Source organism: Pinus tabuliformis, chromosome Q (genome assembly GCF_031772625.1).
Source record: "Pinus tabuliformis cultivar Carrire ecotype Pingquan chromosome Q, CPIR1, whole genome shotgun sequence".
NCBI classification, from domain to species: Eukaryota; Viridiplantae; Streptophyta; class Pinopsida; order Pinales; family Pinaceae; genus Pinus; species Pinus tabuliformis.
This window is the reverse complement of record NC_142296.1, coordinates 1,167,237,847-1,167,253,383: the sequence shown is the minus strand read 5'-3', so window position 1 is coordinate 1,167,253,383 and position 15,537 is coordinate 1,167,237,847. Positions and strand designations below refer to the sequence as shown.

The following is a 15,537-nucleotide window of genomic DNA, read 5'->3' as shown; positions in this document are numbered from 1 at the left end:
GTGGAAAATAGAGAACATGTAAATAAAATCACTCGCAAACCACAATGAACACCAAGATATGCTCTCAAAAACCCTTATGGGAGAAAACCCACCTAGAAGGTGAGGTTGCTCTGCTCTCTTTTTTTTGGAATGGAAATGATGCAAGTACAAAGGAGAAGGCACTCTCTATGAAGTTTTCTAAGACTCATGGCTCATGGAATGCTACAGAATGAAAACCACATTTCTTATGATCTCTCCCTCTATCCACACCCAACTACTCTACTCTACTCTACTATGGAACAAAATGAAAGCAAATAGAACTAAACCCATTTTCCTGCTAGTGTTGACCTAGGTTGTCATTGATGTCAATATGGCAATATTTTGGATACTAGAGGATGACATGAAGCCGAGGGGATGCAGAGCAGATTCATGAAGAGACAGGAGCAAAGGCCATCAGGATAGCCGAGCCATATATATATCATATGTATATGCGGAAATAGACTTATATGCAAGGAGGTCTTTGAAAGACAATGCCAGGCCAGAGGAGCAGATGGAGACGAGAGGAGCAGACAGAGCCACCAAAGGAGCAAATGGAGCAGACGGACCGAGAAGAGCAAATGGAGCAAGAGGAGCCAAGAGGAGCAATATATATAGAGCCATCGGTATATGCCAAAGAGGAGCAGATGGAGATGAGAGGAGCGCACAAAGCCATCAGAGGAGCTAACAGAGCTATCAGAGCCATACTTATAGACCATACATATATGCCAAAGAGGAGGAGCTACAGGAGCAAACAGAACAAGCGGAACAGAGCATATATATATGCCATATATATGCCAAAAAAGAGGAGCAAATGGAACAGAGCAGATGGAGCCATATCGGAGGAGCTATCGGAGCAAGAGGAGCCACCAGAGCAAGAGGAGCCATATCGGAGACAATACTTCATATATATATAGTTGTGTTCAAAGCCAAACTTTCATCAAAGCGGGAGAATACATAGGAGCCGTTTGATCTGCCAGATCAACGGTCCAGATGAAGTCGTAGAAGAAGGGGCAATTGACATGGGAATAGTGCGATGAGCTTTGAGCCGTCCGATCACTAATCCGGATCGACGGTCCCGATCTAATCGGCGATCGGACAGTCGGCAATCGGAGAACGGAGCAACAATGCGATATGCGACTTAGCGCTGACCGTCCGATCTAAAGGAATAATGGACAGCGGAGATCTAATCGGCAATCGGCATATCGGAGCGATCACGTCGGAAGGATCGGGGGATGCGATATGTGACATCGCCAATAATTGGAGCCGAAATTATTATGAAGCCAAGTTTAAGGAACATCGGGTCCGCGGAGGCCTTGTATCATTTCGGAGGTAGTGATCAGTGAAATCCGGAGCCGAAACTCTTATCAAGCAAAATAGAAAGCACATCGGGTCCGTGGAGGACTTGTATCATTTCGGAGGTAGCGATCAGCGAAATCGCCGAAGGACCGGGAGCCAAAATTAAGTTAGGAAGGAGTATAAGAGGTGTCGGGTCCACATTCCTTGTCGGAGACGGATCTATTGTTTACAAGCGAGCGCCGATATACATCGGACCCGAAACTAGTATAGAAGGAGTCTAAAAAAAAGCATCGGGTCCACTCCTCATCGGAGGTCAGGCCTTACAAGTTTTGTTATGGTTGCGAAATCTGGACCCGCCGAAATTATAAAGATTTGGAATCCGCGTACATTGAGTTAAGCGGGTTTTTATGTTGGTTCTGTGTATTGATATTATATGGTTATATATGGCCATGAGGGTTTTTATGGTAATTCCATATATGTCTATAAGTGTGGCGGGTTGATTAAAGCACTCGGTGATGGTTGATTAAAGGCTCGGTTGGTGGCTTCCGATGGTTGATTAAAAGCGCCGATAAAAAGGTGGCTCTGATTCTAAGTAAGTCCAAGGTTTATAGAAGGCACATAGCCTAAGGAAAGCTTTCGATAGACATAAAAGCAGTGATAAAAGGGTGGCTCCGATTCTTAAGTATGGAAGGCAAAAATACTGTAAGGAACAGCCCCGATAGCTTGAGAAACCAAATCATGGCGATTATGATTATGATAAGGACGTGGCTATCAGTTAAAAAATGCCATCCCTGTGTATGCCCACAATCATTGGCAAAGCAGCGCTGTTACAAGTTTTTTGAACTTGTGTTCTCTACGGATGATTCGATCCTTGCCCATTGATTAAACGTGTCCTGTGAAAACGAATGGACAGAGGAAGCTACAGCGACAAACAAGCCAACAGTGAGGAAGTTGAAGCAGGTGAGAAGGAAGCCGAAGAGCCAGCGAGAAAGAGGAAACGAATGGACAAAGACAGGAATGCATAAAACAGTAAACACAGGACTGCATGAGGTTGTTGTTGCAAACAAACTAGAATATGAGGTAGCAGAAGCAGCAGAGGTGGTGGAGCATTGTTTGAATTTGCTAGTGAACACTGCTGCGGCTGTTGAACACTGTTGGAGCTGTTGTGGGGGTGAAGAACCAGAGTGTGAGGTAGTAAAAGCAGCGGAGGCTGTAGAGGCTACAGAAGCAGCTGAGGTTATAGAGGCAGCAACAGCAGAAAAGGATAATGGAGACTATGCGTCGGCAGTGTGCAGAGCTGTGAAGACTCATCCATAAGAAGACATGGTTGTCATTGATATTGTAGTTTGGAGACTACAGTGAAGCTGTAAATAGATAGAACTTAGCAGAGAAGAGTTCTGAGAGCAGACGAATTGGAGTCCTTGGGGTTGGAGCCTTAAAAGTGAGAAGGATAGGAGTCCTTGAGGCTGGTGTCTCAGAAGCAAGAAAGATTGGGGCTGGTGCCTCAGAAGTATGGAAGGATTGAAGTCCTAGGGAGTTGGTGCTCCTAAGTCCAAGATTGGTGTCTTGGCAAAATCGAGTTGGTGCTCTGGAGGTTGGAGCCTCACCAAAGTCCAAGTTGGAGCTTGGCAACTGATTGTAACCATCTATATATTGTATCTATTTTATTGCACAGTTTATATTAATGAAAGCATTTATTCCTGCTGTTCATCTTGTGTTCTGAATATACATGTTTTAACTAGTAAAACAATAGTGGGAAAAAGAAATACTGATTCACCCCCCCTCTCAGTATTTCCAACAAGATTTGACTCATTCAACCCTTAAAAAGAGTTAAAACTTGACCCTTCTTGATTCTTCTTCATAATCCCCACATGGCTATCCCATTTTACATGAGTAATATAGGTTGAAGTGGAATCCTCTCAATATATGGTGGTCAATCATGATAGGTCAACTTTTGGGAGGCATAAATTTCTCATATGAGCTTCGATTGAGGTAATTATTGTGTTGTTGGAAAGGTACCAAAGTGTAGATTATGGCATATAGGTCAATAATAAGTTTAGGTCCAAAAAATGTGGTCATTTAAGGCCTCAAAATGGCTCCTAAAGTGTCCCCCCACCATTTTCCAAACCGGGGCTATAAGTAAAAATGGCCCTACAAGTTGTTCCTCCAAATTTTCATATCTTAAAGCATTGAGATGGATGAAAAATGATATAGTGATCCAATATAGATCATACTTCCTCATTTTGGTAGGATTTTCGTCCCCAAAAGCTTTCATGGAATGAGGTGAGGAAAATTTTCCTCTACCTTCTCCTTGGAGTACCATTTATCCTTGCCTAGAAGTTTTCCTTTCAACTGAATCTCCTAAAGGTCATATTGCCCGTGTCTTGTAGTTCTAGACTTCTTCTACAAAAATGTATCTTTGGTCAACTTTTCTTGATGATATGGTGTTAAATCCTTTATGTAAGGTAGGAACTACTCCTCTTCTTGATCCAACATGGAAGGCTCATAAAATTTCAAATTTTCCACATTCACTTCTAAATAAATGCACATGTATGGGGATATATTGAGTCTATAGGAATTATCTCCCACCTTTTCTAGTATCTCAAAGGGACCATATTGCAAATCCATAATTTTCTTATTATGACCTTGTAGCCTCTCCTTGTTTAATAGTAACCATACTTTGTCTCTCACTCTAAATGACCTCTCTGTCCTATGTAGATCATTCCTAGCCTTATATATTTCTTATGAATTCTTCAACACCTCATTTTCCTATAAATGGATCTTCCTAGTATTCTAAAAAACAATTATGCTCCTAAAGCGTCCCTTGTGAGATCCTCCTTCACTCCTTGTTTCCCATATACAACATCTAAAGGTGAAGGTGGAAAATATCTAAAACAAGCCTCAAATGGTGACTTACCAGTTGAAGTGTGGATTGATATATTATAGGAGTGTTGTAATTAGACAATATTTTCACCTCATGTCTTCAAATGCTTCTCATTGTAACCCCTCAAAATCAATACCATAGTCCTATTGACTACTTTTGTTTTCCCATTTGTTTGCACTAGGTGGAAGGTTATAAACCTCTTCAATTTTGTGTCCATGTTCTTCAACATCATAGTTCAAAATGCACTAAGAAATTTGGTGTCACTATCTGAAACAATTCTCCTTGGTATCCCAAAGTGAACCTAGACCTATTCAAATAGAAAGTTTGCTTCTTCTTTCCCCCTGATAGTCTTTTTACAGGGCATGAGAACACACACCTTGTTGAGCTTTTCAACTGCCACAAACAAGTAGTGGTGTCTCTTCTTGATAGTGATATACCTCTCAAATAATCCATGGAAATTCTTTCTCAAGGACGAGTGTGCACATGTAAGAGATGATATAGACCTGTTACCTATTACTAGGATTTCCAACACAACAAATTATACGTATTCTAGTGAACCTAACTACATATTCTTACATCCTTGGCCAATACACATACCTCTACAAGTTGGAAAATGTCTTCCCAACACCAAAATTCCCTACAACCTTAGAGGTGTGACCCTCTCTAATCAACCATAGTCACTCACCTTTAAGAACACATAAATTTTCTAGCCTATAGAGTAACCTAATCTAGAGATGACAATCAATTGTGGTATCAACATCGTCCACATGACTTTGGCCCTATAGATATTGATACACCTCCCTAGAGTCCTCATCCTTTATATATGCCTATATGTATGCAACATGCGTGAAAAGATCCATGTGCATTAGAGTTTGCAAAAACTATGATTTTTGGTGTGGATTACCTTGAAAGCATGTCACCCAACTTGTTTGTGTTTACCTTCTTGTACTTGATCACTAAATGAAGCTTTTGTAAGAACCCCATCCACTTGTAATGCATGGTTTTTTGTAACTTACTCTAGGCTTGCAAATACTGTAGTGGTTGGTGATCTATGTGGATGTCACTCTCTTTATCCGTCAAATAATGTTTCCACTTTTTAACAACTTGTACCAGGGCATAGAGCTCCTTGTCATAGGTAGGGAAGTTAAGAACCACCCCATGAAATACTTCATAATGGTAGCATACAATCCTTTTCCCTACATACACACTCATGTCTATCTCCACTTCGAAGGGCTCCCATAAAATACTCACTCACCCCTATCTCCACTTCGAAGGGATTTTTGCAAGTTTGGTAATGCAAGAAATGGTTCTTGAATTATTTCCTTTTCATCTCTTCAAAGGAATTCTACTAATGCTTCCCTCTCTAGAAAATCTTGTCAGTCACTATTATGGAATGGAGTGGAGTGGATTGTTAGAAATTAAATAACAGAGCAATGGAACACATAAAAGATTGTCTAAACACAAACACATAAAAGCATAAAAAACGAGAGACACATATATACATGGTTCACCCAATTTGGGCTACGTCCATAGAGAAACAACTAATACTTTCTTTTATATTATCTAGCAAGTTGAAGGGATAAAATCTACAATATATCCACTATAACTTCCTCTTCGTTCTCACACAATCTCCTCTCTCTTTCTCGCACAAAATAATAATACACAACCACAATACAATTCCCTCATATAAATAGAGGGTTTCCTTCTAGGGTAAAAAACCCTAAATTAACATAACTTCTACTGTAAGATCTTCCATCTAATGAATGACCTAGATTGACTATGAAATTACCATATTTTACAAGGAATTTTTTTATCTAATTTTTTCTTCGGGGGCGCTCCTTGTGGGGGGGAAAGCCCCCCACACCCGCTTGTCAAGGATTGGGATCCAAATGCAGTTGAAATAAGACCTCTAAATCAGGAAGATAATCAGGCTCCACATCTAACATGGATATTGTTGAAAATGAGCCTATGAATTTCCTTGGGTACTATGCTACCCCAACATAACCCCTAAACTCTGAAACATTCAGAGACACTTAACACTTCATGATGACTTCCATATTTGTAGGATCTATCTTAAGCCCCCCTCCACCAATCATTTAGCCTAAACAAACCAAATATTGTTGTGCAAACTCACACTTCTTGATATTTTCTAGTAGATGGTGCTTCTCTAATGTCTCTAGCTCTTACATTAAATGTGATATGTGCTCCTCCAAGGTATCATCATATACTTTATATCATCCAAATAAATAATAACAAATGAATCTAGATATGGATGCATTATATTATTCATTAATATAATGAATGTATCCAGTGTATTGCATAGAACAAATGGTATGACTAACCCAATGTCATGACATTTGCTTCTAGAATGGATTGTTTGTACAACACAATATTTGGAAATGGAGAATTCAATAAAATTTGGATCTCATGCTCCACTTACCTCTTAGGTGGTAGCTCTTTAGGCTCCTCAAACACTCCCTTATATTCCTGGAGCAACTCTTCTAGTTGTTGTCTCTATTCCTTGGTGCACCCCTTTAGGGATGCCTTTAATCTTATTGACTCTTTTGCAAATTGATTTTCTCTTAATAATAATATAACATACTTCTTGCTACAACTAATCAATTTCTTAGCTTGGTTGGCACTTACTAGTGAAATCTTTGACTTGTGTGTTGATGATGAAGGATTTCCATCCTTGGTGAGGCAGTACTGGTTAGCTATTCACATGAATATTGCATCTTACATTATATATAGGGAATCCCAAACACAACTCCACATACATCAAATGCAATCACATCCAAGTCTATTTCATCAATAAAATTGACACTGATAGCAAATTTAATTTTGAATTGTTTGGTTACATTTATCTCTACCTCCTTATTGGCCCATCCCAATGCATTTTCCTATGAATCTCATTTGAAAAAAACATCAATATTTTTCTTCTTAACCTATATTTGTATATAGAAGAGTTTTTTCATCTCCTTTTCTTATTTTTGAAGGCTACTACGATTTACCCCCTTTTGTATTGATGTACAAACAATCTTCTCATCCATGTTTGAGTTGCTTTCCATTTGATTTATTGGAAATATAGCTATGGTTTTTTCTTCTTTCTATCCTTCTTATAGTTCTTCTGGTTGAGCTCTAGATTTAATTTCCAATTCTTCAGGTTGAGATATGGATGTAATATCTAATATTTCTCTTCTTTATGACCATCAATGTTGTAGTGTCTGCAGTGGTTGCAGGGTCTTTGCATTGATGTGTTGTGGTTGCTATGTTCTTGTCCTTTCCTCATTTCCACATCTTCTTCCTCTCATTAGTAGCTTCTTTGTGTTTCTTCTTCTTTGAACCAATCCACTTCCCTTTCTTCTAGCCTTTGTTTTCCAGATATTGTCCTTGCACATAAGCCTCATCCATTGTTCTGGGTTTGAACAACATCATTTGATTTTTCATATGGTTGTGTATATCCCTAAAATACTTGAGGAGCGCAAATGGGTTCTTGGAAAAGATATCTAGCATTATTTACAACTTTCTAAATTTTGTGGTGTACTCATGTACACTCTGCCTTTATCTTCACCTGAAGTAATGCCACCAAATCTATTGGTCCTCTACATACCCAATAGGGTAGAATTGGGACTTTATGAGAGTTTTAAAATACTATGACTTAGTTATTGGAGGAGCCTCCTCTAGCTTAAGGGTTTCCTTGTGGATTTCTCACTAGGTTAGGGAATGACCCTCTAATTTGAAATGAGCAAATGAATTTTTTTATTCCCCCTCTATATATTGAACACTAAAATAAACCTTTAATTGTTGCAACCATTAATTTAATTTCAAAGCATCTATCTCACCTTGATACAATTTTATATCCACCTTTGCTTCCAACTTGAAGAGAGACTATGAAAGGTTCACGATGCTCGAATGTGGCTACTCTTATTTTATTTTCCTTTACTCCTTCTTTTTTTCTTCCTTATCCCCCATTTTTCCCTCGGTTCTGACCTATACGTTGGAACCCCCATCTTCTCTAATTAGATTTATATTACTAGTTAGGTCCACCATGAAGAAGTTCACATTATGGTTTATATTTGTGGCTTGCGCTTTCCAACTACGAAAACCTCTCCTTTGAGGGATATTGGGGGTTATCAAAAATCGAGCTATTAGTCATGGCTATGGTTTTATGAAATTATGCTTAAATTGATATGATGCTCTACAACTTCCCACAAAATATACAAAGAAATATGATATGATACCAATATGAACTATAAATTGTTGTATATATACCACTAGACAGTTCGTCGTGACATATATATGAAAATAAACCGATATCTATACTATAAGTGTTAACTCCTTTTAGATTCTAGATTTGTTATTATTGTTTTTTGTTTATGCATGAAATTGATAATATGCAAAAAATAGAGAATAGATAAATACAATCACTCACAAACCACAATGAAAACCAAGATATGCCATGGGAAACCCTTATGGGAGAAAATCTACTTAAAAGGTGAGGTTGCTCTACTCTCTTTTGTTTGGAATGGAAATGACACAAGCCTCAAAGGAGAAGGCAATCTCTATGAAGTTTCTTGAGACTTGTGGCCCATGTGATCCTATAGGACACAAATCCCCTTTGTTATGCTCTCTCTCTTTATACTTATTTTCTCTACTTTACTATATTAGAAAAAAATACAAGCAAATGGAATCAAACCCCTTTTCCTCCTAGTGGCCTAGTTATAATACAACCCTATAGGCAACTAGGGGTTATATTTGACCCATTCCACCCTCGAAATGAGTTACAAATTGACTCTTATAATGTGTTTTTTATATTTCCCAGGTGGCTAAACCATTTTTCCATAATTAACAAGGATTGACATGGCATCCTCTTGAATTATGGTGGTCAATCACAAAAGGTCAACTTTCGAGAGGCATAACTTTCTCATACAAGCTCTGATTGAGGTAATTCTTGTGTCGTTGGAAAGGTATGGGCATTTATATTATGGAATCTAGGTTCATAGTAAGTTTAGAACCACAAAAAGTGGTCATTTAAGGCCTCATAAAAATGGCTCCTGACATTTTTCACCCAATTTTCCAAATTGGGATCGTTAATAAAAAAATGCCCTGCAAGCTAATTCCTCCAATTTTTCCACTTTACAAGCATCGAAATGGATGAAAAATAATATAATGATCCAATCCAGATCATGATAAAATGATTATATTGTGATGATTGATTATATATTATCAAAATAAATTATATATATATATATATATATACACACACACACACATAATTGTATAAATAACTATTGATTTCTCAAAGTTTAAATTAATAAATAGTATTTAGTTATTGCGTCGAGAGACGTTCTACAACTCAATATTAGGGATATGTTGCCCTCTAACGTTACAATTAAAACTAATAAAATAATACTTACATTAACAAATTAAAAAGTAATAATAATAAAAATAATATGGATATGTCATTTTAGCGTGAATGAAATGTATGATTCATTTTGTGTCTACTTTGCATGCAGTTCCTCAAAATATTATATTAATGATAACAAAAAAAAATTAGTGTCGACCAAAAATAAAATATTTTAATGTCCATATTAAGTAACATAATTTTATATCAACCTCATATAAAGAGAAAAAAACAATTGAAATTAAGAAATTTCTTATAATTTCACTTTCTATTGTGAAGGAGTACTTCAAAATATTATATTAATAATAACAATTTTTATTTTATTTTTATTTTTTTTATTAAGCTTGGTAGATCATCCCTTTTCATTCACTTATAAAGCAAATTTACACCACATAGATTGGTGGGTGGCCTCAACTTGCCCAGTGGAAACCAAGTTTATTGGCCACCTATCCACATTGTATGCCATCCAATAACAAAAGAGTTTCAATCTTTCTATCCAAGCTATATAAGTCTCTGATTCATGTCCATACTCTAGATATCTACCTATACATATTCTTGCATAAGGAAATGTAAAAGCTACCCGCATATATAAACAAAACTTAACAGGGGAGATTGTCTAATCATTCTGATCAGTTGAAGCCGATTCCACTGGCGTTGGGTCTTTGGCATTCGAACCTGACATCTCTGTCAGCTCCAAGATACATGGGATGTGCCTCTCAATTCTGTCAAGTCTGATATCCTACTTGTGCAGTTGAAACTGCACTTTCTGGAATTCATGTTTATAATTCGGCATGCCTTGGACAGTGATAGCCATGCCCACCAAAATCTGCTCCATAGCCTTGCCTAGCAAGCTTTTCATCAGCCAATATAGGTATAAGGTCTGTTTAAATTGGGTGATCCTACCTCTAGTGTTGCTAGGGTTCGGGACAAGGGTCCTCCAATCCTCCATTTTCATGTCTGTCTCGCTTTCCTATTTGACTTCCTCTTCCCATTCCTCTAGAATTTTATGAATACCTTCATCTGTGCCCTCATGATATGTCGTTGTTGCCTCACTGATAAGTCTTTCCACAGGTTTCCTACCTCTGTGTGCCTCAGACGTGCCTGGGTCCATATCCTTTCTGGTTGCTTGGGCCCATCTTCCACGGCCATGGATTTTCACAGGACAAGCCATGGTTGCACTACCCCAGTCCTGTTCATTGCAACAATTCATTAACCAGAAACAATTAAACAGGATATAACAGTAGTCTCACCCCCGGGTAGTATTATTACAAGTTCCCACCCCGCCTTGTTCCTCCCCTTCCCCATCGATTACATTGTCAGGGCCTTCATGGTCGTAGGTCAATTCCCCAAAGGGGGTCGACCCACTACCATCCTTAGTGGTACCCCGTCGCCCCAGCCACCTCTCAGCCTCAAGCAAGTTAGCTTCCACTCCCCAATTACCATTTGGTGAGCGTTGTCGCATGCCTTCGTTCAGCCAACCATGGTATGCATACCCTTTCCCCTCTGCCCAAGACGTAGTCAAAGAGCCCAGCTCAGTCATCCCCTCATCCCTGAGCCCCATGATGCCGCCATCACCTATCCACCTGTTATAGCCATTATTGTTCCCTTGCTAGACTTCCTGCCCATAGTTCTTAGCCTTTCCCTCTCTATTGCGGTTTCTATCTACCACCCAGCAGCTACACTTACATCTACAACAAGAACCTTCTCCTACATTGTAGGTGGATAGACACACTCTCCCCCCCAAGCCTATCTCTCTACCTTTACCCGCAATACCATGCAAAAACCAATAGTCTCCACCCCCAATTCCTCCATCGTTCCTCAATTTCCCAGTTTTCACCCATAATTCTCCCCTTCTCCCTCCAGCAAAAACCAAAACAGGTCAACATTGCGATGGATGAGAGATACTGGAGTACATACCTGTGAGCTCCTGCAGTCAGATGAATTTCTTGGTGTTGTGGATGGTGACACAGAACTCATCTAGTGCACCAGCCTCCCTGTCCACGATCAAACCAAACTACAACACCTATCTATCTCCCTTTTCTCCTATTTATGCCTTCACAACCATGACCCTCGTTGCCACCTTTCCCACCTTCCCTGCATGCAATCATGCAAAGGACCATCGCACCCATCACCTCGAGCGTGTGGGGGGCAGTGGTACAGTACTCAGAGGTACCCTCCATTAAACTTCTATTTGATCTCCGAACCACCAGCTTGCACCCCGATCGGGGTGACAAAAAAAATATTTTAGTGTTGACTAAAAATAAAATATTTTAATGTCCATAACATAATTTTATATCAACTTTATATAGAGAGATAAAACAATTGACCCTGTGACCTCCCATTGGGGAGGTGCTTTAGCAATATGTACTCTACCAATTAAGCTAACTCTCATGGCTCAAATTAACCAAAATATTTCAATATCAAATTATATCTATAGATATATGTGTGTGTGTGCGCGTGTGCGCTTTTATAGTATATATAGTCTATAATTTTCTTGTTTCATTGATATGTTCTTTCTAATTCAAGATATGAAGGAGATTAGTAATTCCTTTAATATATATGTGTGTGTGTGTGTATATCTATATATATATATATATATATATATATATATATATATATATATGGTTAAAAACATTCTATTAGCGTATTTTCCAAGATTAAGCATATGTATAATTTTGTCCATATTATTTTACACATAAGTGAAAATATAAAACTAATCCAAATTCATATTAACTTTAAATTTATTAATTAATAAAAAAAAAAAAAATTTAAAGTACTAACTTTCTTTTAAATTTTTCGCTTAAAAAAAATCTATCTTAAAAAATTTGAAACCTAACTATTTAATCCAAAATTAACATAAATCTATATTAATATTATATTTATTTATATATATATATATATATATATATATATAACCTCAATAACCTAAAAGTATATAATTATGAAAAACATTAATTATTAATTTTATAAAGATATTTTAAGTGTGGAATTTTTCCATTAACATAAACATTTAGTCCTTAAAACTTTTGAGATTATTGTTTCAACGAAATTTAATAGCTCAATGTATTTATTAGTTTGTTAAATAAATTAAATTGAAGAAAAAACATCCATAAACAAATTTCATGAAAATTGAATCTTTTGCAAAAAAAATTGTTCTTTAATCCCTAACCTAGTAAATTCCTATCACCTACAGAGGTTCACTGCCATTGGTATATGTTAGATATTGCATGGTTGAGAAGTGTGTTAAAGGGAATAGTGTTATACTTAAAAAGAAACCTAAAGTGTGTTATATTTTGATTTGTTAGTGTATATATTTTTTTAAGTTTATCTGTAGAGTTTTTAATAATTTAAACATCCACATGTATGGATTTTAAAAATTTATTTGTATGTTAATCTTATAGGTATTTAATATTTGATAGGTTGTTATTTAGTTAATATTTAATTAATATTGAATAAGGTAATTGATTAACCAGATTAGTATTATAAAATTTTAAAAATATTGAAAATTTGATTAAAAGATAAAATCTATAAATTTTAAAAGGAACTAAAGAAATATATATTTTTAAATAAAAAATAATAATTCAAATATAAAATTATTAATCAGAGAAAATTAAATATATAAAGTTTTATAGTAAATTAACAACAGCGAAAAAAACTTTAAATACCTGTAGTTCTGGCAGCATCCCTGTATTAAATATGAATGCATAATTTGCCCCAGCGCCAATAAAATTAAAAATTTGTGTTACCCTTGAACCTGGAATCTCATAATTTCTTGGTGGACTATCATAGCCTACATGTTCAATACCAACCAAAAATAAGACTTGTGATCAAAAAAAATTTCAATATCCATAATTTTTTTTAAAAAAGAGATGTAAATTATAGCATCAGTATCTAAGTGATAAAAATTTTAATATACAACAATTATAATTAAAAAAAAATAAAAGAAAAATTAAATACCATTTTTTATACATAATCCAATAGAATTCAAAGAAAAATACCATTTTTTATACATAATCCAATATAAGTCACAATATAGATGAGAATTAAAAATGCTGAAACCCCTAGCCACAATCTCAAGGCTGACAAGTGTGGGACACCAAGTGCAAAAATGCTAAATATGAACCCTGTAATTGCAAGGCAATAAGGCAACTTCAACACTGCTTCATTACTGCATAAAGTATAAATTGCCTACATAAAGATCAACCAAAGAGTATATATAAATATTCATTCTAAATTATTATAATAAAAAATTTAGTTTTTAATAAAATTAATTAACCATTTATATTTGAAAAATAAAAATTATAAAATTTAACAAATTAAAAAACTCATATGTTATGTACAATATTATATCTAAAAATTCAAAATTAAAGAAAAAAGGTGGAATATTGGCTGCATACCTTTATAGCCTGTCCTGCCAAAATGAGAAATCCAATATTAATCATGAATAGATTAATATATTGTAAAATCCAAGTCATATAATACATTTTCTTACCTGCATATGGAATCAAAGACAAATCACAATTAATACATCGAACAATATAGTTAGAAAATTGAGAATATATATATATATATATATATATATATATATATATATATAAATCAATTTTATATTAAATTTATATAATGATTTATGAAATGAAATGTAATGTAAGTTATTGAGAAATTATATATATTTTCTAAATCAAAATTATATTTCGATTTTGAAAAATGGGATATAAATTAAATAGTTGGTAGTTATTCATCTATAATAGTCCCAAGAGTTAGCTCAATCTGTCAAATCAGTGTTTCTCCAATCGGGAGGTCACAGCGTCAATTTCTCAAAGCTCTTGGGGTCAGGTCTAGATATAGGCAGAGGGGTGGGAGGTCACAGTGTCAATTCCCCAAAGCTCTTGGGGTCAGGTCTAGGGGTGTGATCCCCTTCAGGGTCGATCTACCCATTTAGTGACCATGGGTATCCGTGAACCACATGTGAAAAAAAAAAAAAAAACATCCATCCATAATAAATATCAAAACAATTATTATATGATACATTTAGCTAAAATTAAAAGGTCATAAAAACTAACTAAACTATAACTTTATTTTAAATTATTATTATTATTATTATTATTATTAATTACAAATAAATTAATATATGAGTAAATATTTATATATTTAAAAAGATATGGAATAAGATTCTTAAGTGGAGAGATTTAGTCTTATTTTACCATAGAGATTCTTAATTTGTAAATAGGTTTTGTTACAATAGCTTGGGCCAATACCATGGCTTATCAATACATGTTCTAAAAAAACCATGACTCACTTCATATGACACTTATTCATATAACATTTTTTTTTAATTAATCAATTTGATTAAAAGGGCAAAAATGGCATAACTACTTAGACATAAATGTCAACCTTTCATTTGTGTATAAGTCTATATGAATATATTCTAAAATATTCTCTAGAGGTTAAATCACTACCATCCACTTAATAATTATTGATAATTAAATTGAAACAGTGAAAGGGCTATTCCAAAATAGACATGCCTATGGGCGAAGAAAAAGTAAAATTATATAATTATTATTGATGGTGACAATTAATTTTAACTAAGTATTTTTGTTAAGTAGATGCTATTATCTATGGTTTTTGAACATGTGATCTTAATATTAAATAGTGCCTTAACAATAAACCCAATCATAATTTATTTAAATTTTTATGGACAACATCCATTAAGATTAAATGTGATTTATCAAACTTAAAAGGTAAGAAATTACTTCCAATTTTTTAAAATTTTATTTTTATGTTAGAAGAACATCAAGAAAAGCTTTCTAAAATCACTATAATTTGGTTAGATTAAAAAATTGAAAACATTAATAATATGATAAATATTTCGACACTTAAATTTAATTATATAAATATTTTAACAAATATCTAAATAGAATTTAACTAAAATAAT

General features: G+C 35.2%; 1 protein-coding gene across 1 annotated transcript in view; it reads right to left on the bottom strand.

Moving 5' to 3' along the window:
* The window catches only part of LOC149223838 (putative proline transporter 2), a 288,800-nt gene that overhangs the window by 166,655 nt on the left and 106,608 nt on the right, over window positions 1-15,537 (bottom strand). Inside the window, exons 3-5 of the mRNA XM_089383413.1 lie at window positions 14,000-14,094; window positions 13,601-13,790; window positions 13,268-13,392 (exon numbers count right to left, since the gene is read on the bottom strand). Coding sequence (XP_089239539.1) covers window positions 13,268-13,392; window positions 13,601-13,790; window positions 14,000-14,094 — 410 coding nt within the window. The remainder of the gene's footprint in view (window positions 1-13,267; window positions 13,393-13,600; window positions 13,791-13,999; window positions 14,095-15,537) is intronic.